General features: G+C 40.8%; 1 protein-coding gene across 1 annotated transcript; it reads right to left on the reverse strand.

The window, feature by feature from the left end:
- Window positions 1–740: 740 nt before the first annotated feature.
- Window positions 741–10,469, reverse strand: oprm1 (opioid receptor, mu 1). Its single transcript, XM_062464083.1, has 3 exons — window positions 10,024–10,469; window positions 2,377–2,729; window positions 741–1,484 (listed from the first exon to the last, which is right to left on the reverse strand). The coding sequence occupies exons 1-3, from the start codon at window positions 10,257–10,259 to the stop codon at window positions 955–957; spliced, it is 1,119 nt and encodes a 372-aa protein (XP_062320067.1). The 5' UTR covers window positions 10,260–10,469; the 3' UTR covers window positions 741–954.
- Window positions 10,470–21,355: the final 10,886 nt, after the last annotated feature.

Below are 21,355 nucleotides of genomic sequence, written 5' to 3' on the forward strand. Positions count from 1 at the left end.
TGTAATATTTAAAGAAGATCAGCCATTTGAAATTGATTAAGCAGCATTATCATTTTATACCACAGCACATTTTTGGCACATGTTACTTTGACTGGCCAGCTGGCACAGTATTTGTAGCATGGTATATGACTCATTAGCTTGCCTTATTTTTATACAACAATATAAGGACACTGAATAAGGTACAATATATATATATATATATTATATATAAACAGTACATACCATTTTGAACAATATTTAAGGCTAATATATAAGGCTTGGCAACTCACATATACTGCACACATACAAGACAGTAAAATATGAAACACCATACAGCATAGTAATTAGCCAATTACAAAATCATTTTAGGAATGAATTCAAGTCACATCCGATAGAGACCAGAGCCAGGGTGTGAGTGACTGTGTCACCAGGCAGAGTGAACACAGAAGAGACAATCGACCTGCCATGCTCTGTTCTGCCAGTCTGCTGTGGAACGATCACAATCCAGATCTAACTTCTGCGTCAGCTCTGTGTTTAGTCCCATAGTTCAGCAATGGGGTGTCCAATAGAAATCCATTTGCAGAATCAAGGACAACATTTCTTTCTTTAAGGCAGTCGACTTAAACCTCTAGTGAGGCCAGGTCACAATCTAACAGTGGATGAGGCGCGCTAGAGTCATGTTCTAGTCATAGTGGTGAGTGTGTGGTGAGTGTGTGGTGTGTGTGGTGTGTGGTGAGTGTGTGGTGTGTGTGGTGAGTGTTACCGTGTTTGTGGCGTAGTAGCAGTGTGTGTGTGTGTGTGTACATGTTTGTGTGTGCTAATGCTCGGATGCGTCAGGGAACCAGAGCCCTCCAGACCCCTCTCTCCCTCTGTGTGTTTCTGTCAGAGGGTTGTCGTTACCTGTGTGACCTCAGAGTTCAATTCGTCGTTGGGCTGGCTGTGGCGTGAGTCCAGCGAGGACACGTCCATGGCTAGTCATACCTGCTGATTAGTCTGATCCACCGTGTGCCCGCTGGACAGTGGGCCCTCACGCTGGGGGTGGCGAGCACGCGAGGAGTTCTGCAGCTCCAGAACAGACGGGGTTGGAATGCAGAACTCCCTGAAGCACCTCTTGAAGTTCTCGTCCAGGAAGGCGTAGAGCACAGGATTGAGGCTGCTGTTGGTGTAGCCCAGAGCAATGCAGAAGTGCCAGGTGACTGACTGTAGAAGGGAGTTGGGGATGTTGACCAGGGCTTTGATGATGACAAAGATGTGGATGGGCGTCCAGCAGATGATGAAGACGGCCACCACCACCAAGACCATGCGGGTGATCCTCCGCAGGTTCCTGTCCTTCTCTTTGGAGCCTGACAGCATACGCACGCTCTTCAGGCGCAGGATCATGAGGCCGTAGCACACAGTGATGATGAGGACAGGCATGATGAAAGCAAAGATGAAGACGCAGATCTTTAGCAGCGTCTCCCAATACCAGGAGGGATGGGGAAAGAGCAAGGTGCAGTCAGTGACTCCTGTTGGTGTGAGGGAAATGATGACAACACACAGACACACACACACACACAGACACACACACACACAGGCCCAGCCACAAATGAACACAAACACAGGGACACAGTTGACTGCCACTCAAAAAAATCTATGGCTTTCTTACATTTACAGGTTCTGACATACTGGAGAGATTAATTACAACTTACAACTGTTAACAGTTCTTCAAAAAAATCGAAGAACTTGACCTACTTGCAATCAATGAGGACTCAAAGAAAATGACTGGTGTGTGTATGTGCAATGAAACACTCATCCGTGAATAGGGTTTCAATAGAATACTGTCTCAAATGAAAAGTACATTCAGCCCTTCTGAACAAAAACATCAGAACATTGGCTTTAAAATTATTTTTACAACTTCCTCTTATGAATTTGCTCACTCATCAGGAACTTTCCCCATCAATTGTACACACTGTTTCCTCCACTCGTACTGCAATTATGCCTAAAACTCTGGAAGAGAAATACACGTGGTCTCATCTGGCAGACTGCACTTTACACTGAATTGACCTATACCACATGAACCTGATTTGTAAAAGCTGTAGTTATGGGCTATTGTGGAGAGACACTCATGCACCATCAGCAGTTGCCTAGCACACAACTGTGTCTACTGTACACAAACTGCTACTATGGATGCAGTTAGAAAGTCAAAATAGTCAAGCCTGCTGGAATAGTTCGATGCCTTCATCGCCCTCATGAGGGACCATAGCTAAGACCCTTACTCGCAAGCCCTCAGATTAGTGTGGTGTTGAGAAGCTGGACAATTGGTCTTGGTCAAAGCCATGGAAAGACTATGCAGTAGTTCTGTATGTGCTGTTTGCCACTAGGCCTCTGAGAAGAGTGTGAATGTACAGCTGTACTTGCCATGGTTGGTAACAGTAGAGGCCATGAACATGACAGGCAGGCCGATGGCGGAGGACAAGATCCAGTTACACACGTTGACAATCTTAGCATTGCGTGGCGTGCGGAAGTCCAGCGCCTTCACAGGATGGCAGACGGCAATGTAGCGATCGATGCTCATAGTGGTCAGGGTGAAGATGCTCGTGAACATGTTGTAGTAGTCGATGGAGACGACCATCTTACACAGCACATCTTCAAATGGCCAGCTGCCCATGAGAAAGTTGACACTCTGGAAGGGCAGCGTGCTGGTGACTAAGGCGTCCGCCAGCGCCAGGTTAAAGATGTAGATGTTAGTGGCTGTCTTCATCTTGGTGTACCTGGGCAGAAAAGAAACATAATAGTAGAATGTGCAGGGCTGACGGCTCAGGTTTGAAGGCCGCCCACTCACTGATACATAAACATGTAATGAAGGAGAACGTTTCAGTAGGTGGACAAAGAAAGAGAGAGAGAGAGACAGAGAAAGTGAGAGAGAGATAGAGAGATAGAGAGAGAGGGGGAGAGATAATACCTAAACCAGTCTTTTCTCCACTGTTGTATGCTTTGAACTGGGAAACTGTGTAGACAATAAAACAATGCATGGTCTTGTGTGTTATCATACACAAGCTGCCATTTTGGCTTTTTTTGTTCCTGTCCAATGTACCTAAGCTTGTTTACTTGCAACCTAAATCCTCTTACAACAAGTGTGGGCCGACAGCCTGTAATTAAAATGTATTGGCTTCAACATACCTGGAGATCAAGTAATTCCTTCCGCACACTGTTACATCTTACTGTCCTGTTTCTCTTATATATCAGTGTGTGAGAGTAGGCTGTGTCCTGGAGGAGTTGGGATTCTTGACTGATGGGATTCTTAACTGGTCTCAGCTTCATTATAGTATCTGTTCCCCAAGTTCTTAGGAGCCCCATCATTAAAATGTTATTGTCAATTTTCTTTCTTACTATTTTCATTTTTTTTGTCAAGCACATACCAGCCAGGAAACCATGATGTAGGAACACATTTTAGTAAATACTAAAACTAAAGAAATACTTAAAGATATAATAAAGAAGCTGGATTTTGAAACATTTATTGAAAATAAGGTTGTTTGACTTGCGCACTGAACCAGTATAGTCTGCTGGGCCCAAATAGTGATTACAAAGAACTAAATGGCTTTAAACGTTTATTTCCATGCTAATAGATGAAAAAAAGTTGAATATTACTTTTAAGTACCAAGAACTTTTAACAACCCTTATTAGAAACAATAATCCAAGCACACTAAACACTGGCCAATGGAAAATAGGTCATCATTATACTAATTCTAAACTGTCTTCATTTGGTGTTCCATAAACCCCGTACATATCAACACCTGCATCCATAATGTTTCCCAAATTGCCTTTATAATAAGACTATGTTTAATTCATGCCTGCCCCTCTTCATTCATTCGGAGTGAGTGTTGGTCTTTACCTGGAGATTTGAAAAACGGTCTAGGTTTATTGAATTTTCTAATGTCTTTATTCCCCACTAATGAGGAACTCAGAGGAGATAAGGTTGAATTACGGCTCCGTCAGCGACCACAGGAAAGAGACCGGGCTATTTTGCCATCTCTCTCATCAGACATGATGAAGGGATGGTTATGGATGTATTGGGACAGCCATTATTCATGCATCCACATAATTTCACATACATGTCAATTCACCCAAATAGTTAGCATAAATAGAGCACAATAAAAACTTGTCATGGAAGAGTTAAGAAAATAATGAGGAGTGGACCCTTCTCACCCGGCAGGGGGTCCACCGTTGATATGGTTAGTAAGTTACAGTACAAAGCTAGTAATAACAGCTGAGTATTCCTGTCACTAACCAGCCGTGTGCAATCCAATTCCATCCAATAATGGATAAGTTTGAATGCACCAAGGCCACGTCTCACCATGGCAACACAGTGCACCATAGGGCTCGAGCTAACTGGAGTTCCAAGCCACAGAGGAGGCTCAGAGTATCAGGGAAGTAGATATTGTATCCACCTGAACACACAAGGACACTTCACAAGAACCAGCCTTTTAATTAAGCCTGAGTGGACCATGGGTTTTGAACCACCAAACTTTCACAAACTGGATTTACACAAAAACAAATACCATCAAATTGAATGTATTTCACTACAAAAGTGGCAAAGTGGGATAGATGCATGCCCATGTTTTTGTGATTATGTCTTGTTATTTACCCTCAGAATAGAGCCATACTCAATCTGTGAGGCGTGTAGATAGGTCAGGTGGATTAAAAACATAAGATGCAAATGTATAGTACACAGACACTGCCTGCCTTATGATTTATATATATATATATGATATATATCTGATGAAGAAAGCGGGTGTGCATTGAGTGTTTGTGCATGAGCATGTTTGTGTGTGTGCTTGTGTGAAGAACACTGTTTAATATTTCAAAGAACGTCAAGATGATGGAGAGAGGCTGAAGCTGGTGGTGGACCCTTTGAGAGTGGCTTGTGTTGGAGCTGGGTAATGGGTCTGGGGAGAAGGGCTGCGGCTGTAGAAAGGGCTGGAGTGAATTGAAATGAGCAGCCATAACTAAGGCAGAGGAATCGTATAAAGGTATCAAAAGGACTTTGTTTCAAAATGGAAGACTTCATAGAGCATTTATTTAGTTCCTAATTAGCAATATTTTCATAATGTAAGAGAAATTAAGCATAATTATACATCTATTGTTATCTTAAATTTGAAAGATTCAGATCTTTGCTACTGATTAAAGCCAAGAGACAGTCGCAGAGAGACCAATAGATAGAGAGAGAGAGAGAGGCAGAGGGAGAGCAAAAAATAAATAGATAGATAAATTGTGTGAGACAGTGGGGAAGAAAAAGAGTGATGGTGAAGGAGGGGAAATTATGGGGATGATTCTGCCACTCCTACACCACGTATCTAGTGATTGGTCCACAGACTAGCAAGGTTGTGAGTGAGTCAGACCTTTAGACCTCCATCTCGCTCCCACCTCTCAGCCTCATCTCAGGATATTCTCTGTCCCACCTGGGTCCTGCATGGCCCTGGCCCTGGCCCCTATTCCCTGGCTAGCAGGGTGCTTGGGAGCCTGCAGGGGTCTGGTTATCATCAATATTAGCTTTCCTTCCAACTAGTTCATTAAACCCGTAGGGGAATGGCATTTGGAAGATAAGGCATTGAACAGCCTGAGGGACTTGTATATAGGAAGTACGGGAAGCAGTACATAGTAGATGTGGGGGTGGGGTGGTCGAGCTGTGTTCAACCTAAAGAGGAGCAGGTTGCCTTGAGAGACAACCCACCTTATCAGGGCCCCTAGATTAATCCTGGTGTCACAATGACAGGACAGTTCCTCAGCTGCTGCAGGTCCAACTGGGACTGATGGGGCCTATAGCTACACTTTTCTGGCAGGCAGATAGACAGATACTGTAGTGATAAGACAGGCAGACTGATTAAAAACCAGGCAGGCAGACAAGCAAGAAAATAAATGACTGAATATTAAGTGAAAAATACGATCTGCCAGATTTCAGTGCTCATCAGGAACCAGATAACATCTGGTGGAGTAGAGCCAAACTCTCTGAAGGAGGGATCCCTGGAAGGTCAGGGCACCATGTGAACATGAAAATTATCATACTGCTCCGGGAGGTGACTTATGACAGAGGTTCCCATAGCATCGACCAGACCACCCACAGTCAGTCCAATCGACTACTTCTAGTTCTATACCGACTAGATTTCATGAAACTGTAGAGCAAATACTATTCACCAACACTCTAAGTTGTTCCTTCTGACAAGGATTCCTAGAAACCACCATCACAATACGGCTTGAAAAACAATACAAGGTTTGTTGGTGCCTCATAATGGAGCAGCATACGGGTAAATTACTGTATGCTCTTTTGCTCGACACACACAATGAATCTGGTAAGACTCTGGCGTGCCTGCAGACCATCCTAGCTTCTGTTTATGGCTATGGAGCCCTGTTGCTTAGGAACACCGGCATTTTGCACGACTCATGCTTTTTGTCTGCTCAAAATGAACCCTTAGGCCTGTTCCATACATGGTTTTACATGTTATACAGGATTATTTGTTATGTGTGGTAGAGAGGCCATGGTCGTCATGTGGTATTGTATCAGCAGATGACTTGGTGAATGTGAATCATAACATATGGAAGCGATGACGGCCATCCCTTTATTCCTCCTATTTTGTAACAGTCCAAGGAACTGTTTTCTAACTGCCTTGTGGAGAACGAAGGTTGTTCCTTGTAAATGTCATTCTGTCAAATATGTGCATCCTTGAGAGGGAATATAACAAAACATTTTAATGCAGGCATTGTGTTGTAGGGGGCATAGAAATGAGAGTGAGTCAGAATGAATATCTCTCCACAACATATTTTTACGGAGTGAAGGTTCTAATACATTGTCTTCTCTGAACCGTAGGCCTCTGACAAAATCAACACAGAATGACTAATACATTAATTGAAGGATAGACAAAGCCCTACTCATCTGAGTGTTGAAGACAAGTTCACTAAAGATTTGTCAGACAGAACACAAGTAAACTGCTCTTCTCTCCATTATCTAAATATTTTCAGTACAACCCAAAAGCAACAAAAGATGACAGTACTCAATTATATTTTTTCCGCTAAGAAAGATTATCCTTCATCAGCAGCAGAAGTCGCCTGCTCCTTCCTTAAAACTGGAAGGGTCAAGGAAAAGCAAATGAAATGGACAGCATGCTGACTGATAGACAGTCCTACCTACAGAAGCTATATTCACATTCCCACTGTCACTTTTCCATCATACTAAATAGGAGAGTTCCTTCTAGGTTCTATTTTGATCCAGCCTGGGGATGTAGGCCCTGGTATGAAATAGGTACATAGATTAAGGCACTCCAGTTTCTTTAGCCTTGCGGGAGCTAATAGAGAATCTGGGAACTAGTAATCAATACAACAGAGGGTATTTTTCTACTTACTGGTACAAGATCTGTTGGCATCTGCATAGAAGTCTCTTTACCAGTCAGGGTCAAAGCCTTATTTGCTGTGTGACAAGCGTTAAGCTCAGGCAAGGCACACACACTGATCTAAAGCAGTAAATTGTCATTTATTGTGGATAAATATCCTGCTATTGATTGGTAAAGTCAACATAAAAGGCATTCAGTATCAGATAATACATTATGAGGGTAATTAAGACCCTCAGTCAACATAATGATGTTTGTGAATAGAGAAACAGCTTTGCAGAATTTCAGCAAGAGCGTATTTCTTTTTGTCTCATGTTCAAAGTCTGAGGTGAAGCCTTCCTGTGGATTGTGCTGTAAGAGGCATGTTGAGCCCTAGGTAAGCTTGCTGGAGGGCCAAAAAGAGGGTGGTGGTGTGTGTGTGGGGCGGAGTTGCACAGAGAACGCTATCTCCATGACAACAAAAAGCACAGGGCATTATTTGAATTCCCTCTGGTGCCTGAATCCCCAAACTAGAATTGATTTTTGAATGACGGCAAGACTGTTTGCCATTGGCAGCAAGCACTGATTTGGACATTAGTGTTGGGGTGACAAATGCTAGAGACTCAGCTGAGATTTATGGTTGGAACAGTCTCATTAAGCATGATTGGAGATAACAGGGATTTCTATAGCGATAAGTCTATGAAAAACCCTGGATTAATTAATTTATAGGTAGAGGGAGCTGGGCAGATAGAACAGAATGTTGGTGAAATAGTGAGGCACAAGGCAGAAACATAATATATAGTATTTACCCCAGCCATGGTAATTTGCCATGAGGGTGGTGGTCAGTGTGGAGCAGAAGATCTGGACATGAAGTCTACAGTACATGAGGTTAATAAACTCGAATCCAAGAATCAAAATCCAAGATTATTTAATTTGTCCCAAGGTAAATTTGTCTTGCTCTTTTCAACTTGATTGATTCGTTTATTTCATTATGGTCCTTTACAAAAAAACAAACGTGTTATCAGGGAAAGGATAATGGGTTACGAAGTGCCACAAATGAGACACTAAAATGATTAGACACTAGATGTATAGTCTTTTTTAGTTTAGTTTACACCAGTCTTTCTTTTAGTCATTATTCTTTATACTTCTCAGATTGGTCTGGTTCTGGACCAATTACAGTTATCCTATCACCCAGAACTCTTTAACTGGCTCTTATGAATATTGAACGAAGTACACTGTGAAGAAAAAGGCAACATATCAGTTAGTCACCCTTGAAATCTTCACACTTTTATGTAGCTGCACATTGCAGCTAAATAAAGAATCGATGTCACTAATCCCCCAAACTCGTATGTTCAGACATGCTAGAGATGGATGTAATGTAAATGTAATCACACAAGCAATCCTCCGTGGACTGGTCAGCACGGCTTTCTTGATGACTCCTGCTGACATAAGCATCCCTGATGTTTTATTCTCTCCTAATAGGCTCAAGACAGACTCAGGACCTCATGGACTAGACCCCCAAACCTCAACCCTTCCCCGTTCAGTGGGAAAGTCGGTATTGACTGCAGATGATAACAGCTCTGTATTGGGAGCTCAATAATAACAAGTGCACAATCTACAATATCTCAGTTGAGACTGGATCGAAATCTGTCTAACCTCTATTCCAATCCCCCTATCCCCTGAGGATTTTTGTCCCATTCCTATAGTTATTAATCTTTGTCACTATTTCTAAATCAGTCCATGTTCACTTTCTCTTACCCCGTCTCTCTCAGTCTCTCTCTTTCTCTGTCAGATATAACCAACAACTATTCCATATTGAGGTTATACACAATAACAATTGGAAATGTTGTGAAGAAAATGCCCTTCTTGATTGTGTAGCTACATTGATTTGAAAGGCGTTGGAGACAGTGCTAGCTGTTAAATGGCCTTTGAAGTGAAGCAAATATGCATGGCCAGTAGTATAGCTTGTAATTTAACATGATATCACTCTCTGTGAAATGACTTTGTTAAGACATAATGACTTAGTTTGTGATCAAAGCTACTTACCTGTGTATGTGTGTGCGCGCGTGAAAGCGTGTGCGTGAGAGAGCGTGCGTGTGATTCCAATAATGTGGTCTGTTTACTGCTCCAGCTGTTTAGCACCAACCAATAATCAATGTTTTGGTATGAACACCCTTTACAGAGTGTACACATGTAATCCATTTAGATATTGTCATCGTTAGTATAAAACAAATAATATTCAATGTTTTAGAAGAGGAGATTTGATTGCACCGGCCCGTATGCAATTAATATAGTTGATGCTGGATGAAAAATCCATAAACAAGCCAATTCAATGATTATTGTACGGTGCTTGCGCCTCACACCGGCCAGCCTGGTGCCATTCCTTCGCATTCTTACACTCCGTTTGCCCCACTGCAAGTCGCGAAACCGACGGGCCAGGAGAAAATAGGTTGTGATTTACGTACGATGCCATGGTTTGGAGTAATATCAGTAAGGGACAGTATTGTCTCTACTGGCCTCTGAAGAAATATTCATGACATATTTGGGGCATGTAATATGAATCAATTTGCAACAGGTTACTCACGGCACGACTCCTTTTATCAAATTACCACAAACCCATATCCTACACGCAGTGGATGTGATAACAAATAGTAAAAGTAACAGGACAACGTGTTAGGACATGTATTTTTGTTTTCTGCAATCTTACCTGATAATGACATACATGACGAGCACGTTGCCAACCAGACCCACCACACATACGATAGAGTAGAGAGCGGTGATAACAATTGCGATTATCACGGGTGTTGTGTCCTGGCTCAAGTTGTCACATTTTGCATCCATGAGGCTGTTATTGTCAGCCAAGTTCCGACAGCTCACATTGTTGTTCAACATGGCCACGTTGGAGTACAGGTCTCGGTACAGAGTATTTGACGTGTTTTCCATAGTGATGTATGCGTCGGGCGTCGATGTGTTGTCTTCTACCGCTGATCACTTTTCGTATGGTTCCAACGTCGCTGTCCGGTGCTGATGCACTCCACAGCACAATTTAGCTTTTCTCCTTGAACGATACTTTCACCGACCGGACTATAAGAGCTTAAAAGCTCCTCGCCGACCCTAACGCGCGAGCCATGGGACAAAGAAGAGACACGAAAGTAAATTAGTTTCTCGTGGAGCGCTTTCTCATTTATCGAGCAGCGTGACGTCACTTACCGTGCTATTACCCGCAGAACGGGCGTTTGAGAAAGGAACTGGGTGGAGGGTGTTTACACCCCACTTTTCAATACATATAAAAATGGTTTGAATCAACAAGTAGACCATAGAAAATATACGTTATTGTAACTTAATCTCAAGTCTAACCTATAAGTAGCCGATTTTACAATTAAAACTTGAGAATATGGCTATTGTCTATGCTTTTAGGCGTGGATAGTATACGTAACGTAACATAAACCGCAAAAACAGCATCTAAAACAAACAGGTGGGGTCCTGATTTAACTTCCTTCTCCCGGCCAGGCCAGCCAACTATCCACAGCGGGATTGAAACACCAATGTCCCGTTATTATAATGCTAAAACGAATTCAGCAACAGTAACCTCATGTTCTCACGTCTGGTTGCCGTTCTAGATGTTGAACCGTACGTTGCTGATGTTTTTGCACGCCTTAGAAAGTTTTAATGATATGTCTCTATTCCAAGGATAGGCTACCAGGGCTCGGAAATGGGAAAGTCATAATGATATTATAATTGGGTGAGGTCAGGTAAGGTTCACCTGTTCTGTGTAATCCAATTGTGATTTTAATCAGGGTAATGCAAACTCTGATTCATTAAAGCATCAGCAAGGTGTTAAGTGGGATTCATTGAATCAACCGTATACTGGTTGATTCAATGAATCAACCAGTATACGGCTGTGACACGTTAAGATAGGCACACAGAATTATGGATCCGCAAAGCCAATTTATTCACATGCTCCCACAATAGAAAGAATCAACAGCCCCCATGCTTAATTAATTACAATGGTCAGGAAAACAGCCACTTGACCAGGTGATACCAGGTAGGAGTTTAAGGAACAGTAATTTAAATGGCTATCTATAACAACAACCACTGTCTGCAGAGAGGCATCTTCACTATAGAGAGGCACAGGCTTCACACTGTTGCCATGGCAACGGACATTTTCTCTATATCCTGTCTTCACCAGAAAACCTTGTTTGTTTTACTCCTGTCAGTCAAATCCGGCCTGATGGTTAGATGATGGTCATGAAGTTAACATGCAGATAGGTACCTTCTGATTACTGACATCTGGCATCATAGAAAATTTAACATGAGCGGGAGATTTTGGTTTTAGCTCAACTACTGTAGATTGAATACATTTGTTAAGGGAGACACAGTTCCAAAACCCACCTCAATCTGGTTGTTTAGATCTGTATATGAGTATGTAAAAGATGGGTTTACTAGGTCTGCACAGAACTGTAGGCAATGACCATATAGATCCCCCTGCAGGCCTTTACCTAAGGAGAGACACTGAGCAGCAACAGAAGACTCAGGCTTTAACTCATGTCCACGAGACAACCAATTATTAAATCGTTTTTGTAGCATGTAAGCTTCAGAAGACACTGGTGTCTTCACCAAATCTAAATATTTATTCCAGTTGACTATTGAATGTGTTTGCTCACGATTAAAGATGTTCTCACGAGCTCAAGTTTACATAAGTGACAGACTTAGTATTTCAAGGCAAGTTGGTGTTGCCATTGTTGTAATGTAATTCACAATTCACAAATTACAATTCAAATTACAATTCACAATTCATAACAGTGCACTGGGATAGAGTTACAGATGAAAGCCTATTCAAGTCTCAGCATTGGTATCCTAAGTTTTAAATAGAATGGGAAACTATATAATGTCCATAAAGACCTTTGTCAAAACAAGATATGTTGGAGTCAGCATTTCCTTTATATGTTTACAGAGACTAACTAATTAACAAAACAAACTGTATTGGCATGGGGTATCTACTCTCTTTAGGCTGTGAGTGTGTAACTTCTAAGGACATCTCTTTAAATGGGATTTGTTTTTCTACACTATTTAACTGAAAGCTTGAGGGCATGCTAAAGTAGGTGTAAACTTGTCTTATTCAAGGATACATTTCCAGTAATGAGCAGTTAAGTTGATGAGTTTTTTAGCTTACTCTGCTGGCTCTGTTCACCTCACACCAACTCATTCCTTTTGGTCACCATCTTGAGCTGAAGCCTCATTGGAAGTGATATTGAGTGTGGCTTCACCCAGGAAGATTTGATGGAGCAGTGTGTTTATACGGGTTTAGTTTCCATAAAGGGCTTTCAAACTAGATGTTTGTGTCTCCATTTTAACTCTTTTTTGAGAAGAGGGACTGAACATTGATTCAACATAGTCTATGAGTGAGGCAAATGAAAAGACAGCTGACAGCATATAGAACGAGATAAGATAGTACAATAGGAAAACAATGCAAAAAAATGAAGCCAGGAGGAAGTTTTAGCTCAGTGTTACAGCAGCTGCTTTAGATAAAAGCTTCTGCTAAAAGAAAACATTATCAATGAAAGACAACAATATAATTAAAGAAATGTGACCATAAAGAAAGAGATGCAGAAAGTGAAATGCAGAGAGATGATTTGCATTAATGTGTTAATGCAAGTAAAAACTAAACTGAACTAACTGTGTTCAAGTAAACTAAACAGAAAAACCATTAGATTAAATATACAGAAGTTTCAGATGGTTGGCTCTAATATCATACAGAGTGGAGTCAGGGTCCAATCTACTCACAGTAGAAACTTTTTTGTGCTCCACCACTTGTAGCTCAGTTATACAAAGGAAATGCCGTTTGTATGTATATGTATTTTATCTTGTTCGTTGTTTAAATAGTGTCAAACTGTATTTACAAACCCAAGTCTGGGTCAAATCTCCTGTTCCCTTTGTTATTTCCAGTTCCCCCCACCCCCGACACTCTATACACACACACACAAACACACACGCACACACTCCAGTAAAGAGATTACATCTACGTCTGTATTAGTATTCATAGGATAGGAACGAGGAGAGGGTGACTTGGCAAGCCATTGAAAACACCTGAACATTGAGTACAAAGTATTCTCACTATGCAACATGACTGTAGTAATTTTCCAAATTATTATTAGTAATATAATTATGTCAGCCCTTAAAGCATTATACCCAGTCAGAACAGTCACGGATTTGTGTGAACAGTCCTTTAATGGCTGTTGTGCTTGTACGTAAGCTTGCTTTGTTGCAGAGACTAAAAACCAAATTGTTTCTTTTTTAAGTAAACTATTTCCTCTGCAGCGTATGAACCCAGATAGCCTGGTAAGTAATTTGGCAGGATGTAAGAGTGGAGTCAAGCCAATGGCAAGTTCATGGTTAAACTGTGGTGACATTATGCTGCCACTGCCACAAATTAAAGAGCAGGAGCTGGGTAATCTGTTATACTACACACTTGCACACTTGCACACACGCACACACACACACACACACACACACACACACACACATACACTTTTATATTCTCCACAATGTTTCCCACACCTTTGAGCTTTACAATACAATTCCTGATAAGAGTAAACCGTGATAGACCTTCATAAGATTGAAACAGCTTGAAAAAGACTTCATGAGAAGGACAACAGAGAAACAGTATGCTTTGTCTTCTACCAAGGACACCGAGATAAGGTGATTGGTGGTGATTGTCAGGCTGCGTCTAAACGACTATAGTTTAAATGCATACATAAATAATTCAGTTCTACTTCAATGTTGATTTAGGTATTAGTCTTGCACATTGATGTATGCTACAGTACTTTCATTATGAGTTAATGCACCCAAGTACGCTTAATTGAATTTAGAGCTGTGTCAAAGGATTATAGATATCGCCCACTGTCCCTGAAACTAGGAAATTAATTAAAATCAAAGTCATGTGATAATTTTTTTCGGTCCATTATTAAATATTACATAATAAGGTATTACCAGGATAGGTCACCATTTCAGTGTTTAGTGTTGTTGTAAAGTACACACACACACGCACACACACACACACACACACACACACACACACACACACACACACACACACACCACACATTACTAACTGATGATCAATACTGGCCATCTGAACTAATAAGATATCATGGTTTGATTAAACCTTACCAGCTACCCACTTTACTATCCCATTTAGACACCAAGGTGTGCAGGAATCAAGGCGGATGTTGTGTTATTTTCTTTGTATGATGAAATAAAACACTCTCAAATTGTGCTGGTCAATGCATGCCCACATTTTATCTAAAAAGTGTTGCAAAACTATTGAGAAAATCTTCAATTCCTCTTATCTCTTTCGTGTTGTGGGAGAATGTTTCAGCTTTATATAAACACACTCAACCTTTTGTTGTCCTTATCCTTCTATCTTTTTAACCTTTATGTTGACGTTTTAAAAACTCTTTACGTAAATGCTCTGCACATGCAGACAGGGATAGATTACACTCCTTGAAGAGGTGATTTGAAACCACACTAGTCTCAGCCAGCTAATACATCCACATATTGAACTCCCTGTTCGCCAAAGGGATGGCTAAACATTGCCACTCATTATTTACAATGCGAGAGAGGCTCCACTAGAACATTCCAATTAAAAAATGTTACCACACTGTTCCGCCTGTTCTTATTGAATAATTCAACGATTAGCAGTGAAGAACTGCCAGGTGCAGGGCTTCGAACATCAGTGTGTGCCCTAGGCCTTCTGGGGCCTGGCCTGGGGATAGGGTATAAAGAGAGAGAGAGATAGGAAGAAAAAGTGAGAGACTTGAACACATGCTACATCCCAGAACATCAGGAACGCTGTGGCTCAGCCAAATAAAATTACATCCTCAGAAACTAAAACTACGCTCGGCAACCCACCCTTGTGTATATCTTGTTTAGTATCCATGGAAACGAGGATGTCTGCTCAGTGGACTCTGGCACATGCATTTAGCTGGTTCACCTCTTCAAAGAGCTGGTTCACCTCTTCAAAGAGGAGGGTGGTGACATGACTACAACTTCTGCAGACTACCGAGTGTTCCCTATGAAGATTTCATATTCAGCTGGATATTTTAACTATCTTCCTTGTACAGTTTGATGGATGAAGTCCTCTAAACTCGTACATAACATCTGTCAGTCTGTCTTCATGGATTGAAAGAGACAAACTGGAACCGTTGGAGAAAAATGGCTTGTCATAATCTCACCAGCAGAGGGCGCCATTACAGCCAGATCCCTTGAACTGCAAAGACTGCATGCATTACAATGTGTATAACTGTTGCAGGTTCTAGTCATATATGTCTACATCCTGTACCCATTTTCTCTTGGAAATATCACACCATAAGTTACACTCACAGATTTTACTAGGGTCTGGAGCTCAGATAAATTCTTCCTTGCATCCTTTCTGGAACCTGCTTTGACTGAATATTATTTTCTAGATGAGAGAGCATGGTTCTCCAAACATCTGTTAAATAAGCAAGCCATTTCAAACCAACCATCCAAGGTTGCTTGAGAAAGGGAAAAGAGCAGCTGTGTATCGCATTCAGTGTCTTAGACTGGTGCCTTCAGCCTGCTTTAGAGCTGTCAGGTGTGTGATTGGCCACTGATGAACAGCCATTACCTCCCTATCCCAGGATAGAAACCATCAAACCACATTTAATAGACTTGACTGGCAATGAGTTGAATCACGTGGACGAAGGCCAGCCTCGACTCTTTTGTTTGGCTTCTGGGAACCCTCACAGATAACTCCATTAATGCTAATATCCCATTACTGTCCAAGCGTTGCTTGTGTGTGTTGTGTGTGTGGTTGGGGTGGGGGGGGTCATTATTGGTTGGGGCTGAGTCATTTTCATCACCACTGTTATTCTCATGTTGGAATGTAATTAGTGTGGTGTGTGTGTGTTTGGGAAACTGAAAATGTAACATCTGTTTCCATACTAGTGTGAGTAACCTCATGTTTTTTTTATTACAATTGGCCTTTGGGATTGTTGGAGACAGAGTGTCTCTATGTTTTTTGGGTTCAGTTACATTTTTAAGACCGTTCTGAATGAGGCTTTTTGTAGCTCTGGGGATCCAGGTTGATTGCATGGGTGCTTGAGTGAGCTGGCTGGGTAAGGTCGCTGTAGTAGAAAAATGCACAGATGGAAAAGATTTTTAAAAATAATTTCATAATTTTGTATCTCTTTTCAGTCCATTTTAACATTTGCATACATTTTCTGGAAACTTGAATCTTAGTGTAACAGGTATCATTGAGTCACGGTATTGGTTCCTTTTTTACGATAACAAGTCTTAGTCAGATTGTGAAAATAACACTCTCCCTAAGACTGAGCTGTTACATTGTCCAGAGCCATGTCCACAGTGACAATCCTTTACATCCCTGTTGGCCAATAAATCATTGCTCTGGTTATGGACAATCCAGGACATATAGATTCACTTCAGTTTTTGTGTTAAACTATGGTCGGATGAGGGTCAAAGTTTTACTATATTTTCTTTTTTTCAATTTTGTCTTAAAAATAAATAAATATAATAAATAAATATTTTACATTTTTTTATATAATTTAACTGATTAACTGGACCTTGCAAAATGTATTAAATGCATTTGTAACAAGCGTGTACATACGTGTACACTGTCCCACATGTAAAGAGTAGTAAAGATAAAGGCAACCTCCTACCATTGCAATGACATATCTCATCTGGATGTCTGGTGTCATGACACTATGATGGGGTTAATGTAGAGAGTCATTCTGGATCTACAGTAGGGTTCAGAGGCTACTGACTGCTGTGTCTAGCCTCAAACCCAAGCTGTGGTCTGATACCCAGAGAGGAATATAACTCCGTTCTAGGTGTTAGATATAGCTGTGGGTTTGTATGTTTCATGTGAGACAGGTGTTGTTACATAAACTAAATTCTCATGAGTTACATAATTACCCTTATAACCACAATCAGCTTTTTTGTTCTGTAGTATAATGGATTAATCCTTTATGAGAAACAGTGCAATTACTTTAATGTCGCATTGGGGAAATGTTTATTTGAAGCCTTCAATCAACTAGTTAAATGTTTCAAGAGTTGAATAATTATTGTACTCATCAGGAAAATGTGCTTCTTATTTTGCTAATTATCTTTCCAGCCATTTGAAATATACAACACTTAGGGAAAAATCTCACCAAGGGATTTCTTCAACTAAATGTGATTGGTTGACTATCAAACCTTTTCCTATTTGCTTTTATCACATAGATACAAAAGCTCTGTCTTGGTTCCAATCTGCTTTACTTTGTGTTTGTGTACAGCATACTGGAGTCAGCTTGAACTGATAGGTTCAGGTGTATGAGTGACCTACAGCATGTTGAATTAGACATTACACAACAAATTTGATTAGCTCACACACTTTCACAACCAAACAGCTGAAACTGTTATTTTGACTCAGTAAAAACTTACCAGAGGCAGCAAACACAACAACATGTTGAGGTCCCCTACTATAGCCTCACCAGTTTGACAGTCCACTGTTAGCTAGCTTTTGTAAGCTTCTCCTGGCTGCACCCTGTCCTAGTGTCTGTGGCTCTGTGGGGGCAGCAAGTCTTGGAGGAATATCTCCCTCTACTTAATTAGGCTTTTTAATTAACAAGTCGTCTTTCATGGGAAGTTGCACACAGAGGTAACACTTGAATGCATGCGGAATGGGTGGGTGTGGGTGGTGGAGGGGGTGTGGATGCAGCTTGTCAGTGTTGCTCATTCTATCAGCCAAATGGGATTTAAACCACGCATGGTTTTAGATTCTGAGGAAAACTGAGGGACGCTGTGATGCGAGAAGTGATGCTTTTTCAATTTGAGGCTCTTATCCTTTGAATTGTCCCTGGTGACCGAAACATTCACACAACAAAGGCTCTCAGATGCAAGTCTGGCTTCATTTTGTTCCGCCTGAAATAAAAGCACATTAAAGGACTATCCACATTAAATACATCAAAGAAGAAGTTCGTTTCAACCCAAAGTGTTCTAATAATTTAAATCATATGTTTCAAGTGGGAAGAAAGGAACTGACTTTCCTATTATGAAGTCTGGCTCTACAACAGGTACATCCATCTTTCTACCTCTGAAGGGTCACGTCAGACATTATATTTCTCATAGTGCGTGATTAGATGCCCAAACACTCAATCTCCTTCAGCATTCACAATTTGACATGTGTGAACCAGAAATAGGCAAGAATGATTGTGCTTTATATAACGTTATATTTGCCTGTTGACACATTGGTAGGTATTCTTTTATGATCATTTGTAACAATCTTTCATTTCAAACTTTTTTTTGCACATGCAAATGGTTTGGGTTTCATTCTAGGAACTTTGTATAATCTTTATTAGCTCAGAATTCCAGCTTAACAAGTGGAAATATGGGGAGTGCAACCCTTCCAACTCAGATTCTCATAGATTCTTGAATGTGCCCAGAGCAGACCCAGTAAAATATTGGCATGCTTCTGATACTGTGCATTCCAATCAAGTGCAAAACCAGCGAGAAATTTGCAATAGGTTTGAATGATTTAAATGCAATACATTGAATGGTTTTAAACTGACTAGACTGAAACTCATGCTATCTCTGAGTCATGAACCATGAACCAAAGATCATATCTAAATCTCTACACTTGTTCAGTCTATTATATAAAGTTTCTGATCGGCCATCCAATGTAAATTTTCAAATTTCCTTTGGTTAATTGCACTGACTAACTGAAATGTGAAGTGGATAAGAAATAATGAGCAGGAGAGACAGAGAGAGACAGAGAGAGAGAGAGAGATAAAGACAGACAGAGAGATAAGGATAAGGAACTCTGAGCTAGAAGGTGTCCAGGATCCTGACAGCACACACTATCCTGTCCTTAGATGATGTACATCACTGTAGCAAATATTCATCTGCTCCTCTTGCCTCTTTGTCCCTGCCTAGGCTGATTTGAGCATGTACTTAAACAAGCTGGGGGGAAGGTTCTGGGGGATAGCAGATGTGATAATTAGCTGCTGATTGTAATTGTAATTGAGGAGAGGGGATGATTGATTTAAGTTTGTCTGGGAGGGGGGAGGGGGGGCAGAGAGAGGCAGAGAGAGAAATAGGGAGGTGTGGGTGAATGTAGAGGAGGAGGTAGAGGGAAGTTGGAGGTGGGTTGGAAGTGGTAATGGATAGTGGTAAGGTAATTAAACGTTCCTTATTGTGCTCGCATGTCGGGTAGATCTGTATCCATGGAAACCGCCGGTCAGATGACTCAATTCTGATTGCTGCTGTGGCAGTTGGAAACACTACAGATTTGGAACAGACCTTCTGGACCTGGGGTATAGACCTTCCAGAATAGGTCATCACAACTGGATAATATAGATATTGGACAATGTGGTAAGTAACAGTATGAATAGTATCATATACAGAATATACTGTATACTCTTAAAAAAACTATAAATAAAACAAAGCACAAGATCCATGCTCAAAAACACAACAAAGTGCAGAATCATTGGGCTTTGTAATCAAAAGATATTGAAAAGCTTGGAGGCACAAAACGTTGCACTGCTATTACAATCTGTTCAAATGATTATCCTCTCAAAACACATTCACTTACAGTAATGATAGACTGATGTTGCCACCTGGGTCAGTAAACAGCTGTGGGGAACAATCTTCCCATTACAGTATAAGAGCCTCCATTCTTACAAACAGGACTCGTCATGACAACAAAAGGGGTAATCCTAAATGATAGCATGTTTATTCACAGGCAAAAACCTTTTACTTTACTATTTTTATACAACTGGTAATCGAAAGTACCTGAAAAATGTGTAGAATATTCACAGCATGTGTGTGTTGTGTGTGTGCATGTATGTACAGGAGTGAGAGAAAGAGATAAAGGGAGAAAAAGAGAGAAAGAGAAAGAGAGAAAGAGAGAGACCTGAAAGGCCACACCAAAGAGATGTATCTTCTTTTCAGTTAAATTTTCATCAATCAAGGCTATAATAACAAAACTGTGTGAAATGTATTTATTTGAGACTGAAAGACGGTTCAGTTGGTTCAATTGATCAAAGAAACAAGGAAATGACATTTAAAATAAAGATTGTATTCATCTTATCTGTTTTAAGAGGATATCTTATACTTCTGGTGATAACTCATCCTGCTGGGCCATAAAATCAGTGTCCTCCATAGTTGGGGCTGTGTTTCTCTGGTAAACAGGGCACCAAGGCTAAGTGACCTTCAAACGAAGCCACATACACTGTTGTTGGGTAAACATCATTATAAATGTTTATATGGGCAAGGAAAAGTCAGGATAAAACGAACATGAATGGATCCATGGTATCTTGCAAACAAACTCATCTGTTCATCATTCTAAAATAAGAATTCTTCCAGATGCAGAGACATCGAAAGTGTCTTATAGAATGGGAGTGTCATAGTGCATCAGGCATGAACCTAATATTATGAACTGCTTAAATGGATTGTGATAACCCAAAGTAATAGGTTTTCTTGAACCAACACCAGAGACTTCTCTGTCTCAAAAGTGTTTCCCCAGAAAAGAATGGAGGGCAGCAGGGTTTTGGGGCCCTCTAGTGGAAAAATAGGTCTTGAACATTGACTGAACATGACCAGCACCCACCCTCACTCCGTTGAAAGTGGAATGCTCAAACAAAACAAAAAACAAATGAAGATATAAAATTCAGCTTGACAGACCTGGCCTATGTTGTAATCCACAATGCAGGTGCTCCTCATTTTAATAAATTTAAAGAATCAATTTATTTAAATAAACCTTCCCCCAATACATTGTTTGTGGACTTGGAGAGAGTGAACATGTCAGTGCAGAGAAGTATTCATGTAACCTGAGTCTCGCACTGATATCAGGAAAAATGCCTTCTTTTTTTTTTTTTTGCCAAGTTTGGAACATACCATTGACGAAACCGTTTTTAACACATTTTGGCACCATCAAGAAAGACTCCTAATGATTATGCCATGAAACTGGAGGTTTAGTATGCCTACCTTGAAATAGGGAACCTCTGCTAGGTACAGTTTCC

Source organism: Osmerus eperlanus, chromosome 6 (assembly GCF_963692335.1).
Source record: "Osmerus eperlanus chromosome 6, fOsmEpe2.1, whole genome shotgun sequence".
In the NCBI taxonomy this organism is placed as follows: Eukaryota; Metazoa; Chordata; class Actinopteri; order Osmeriformes; family Osmeridae; genus Osmerus; species Osmerus eperlanus.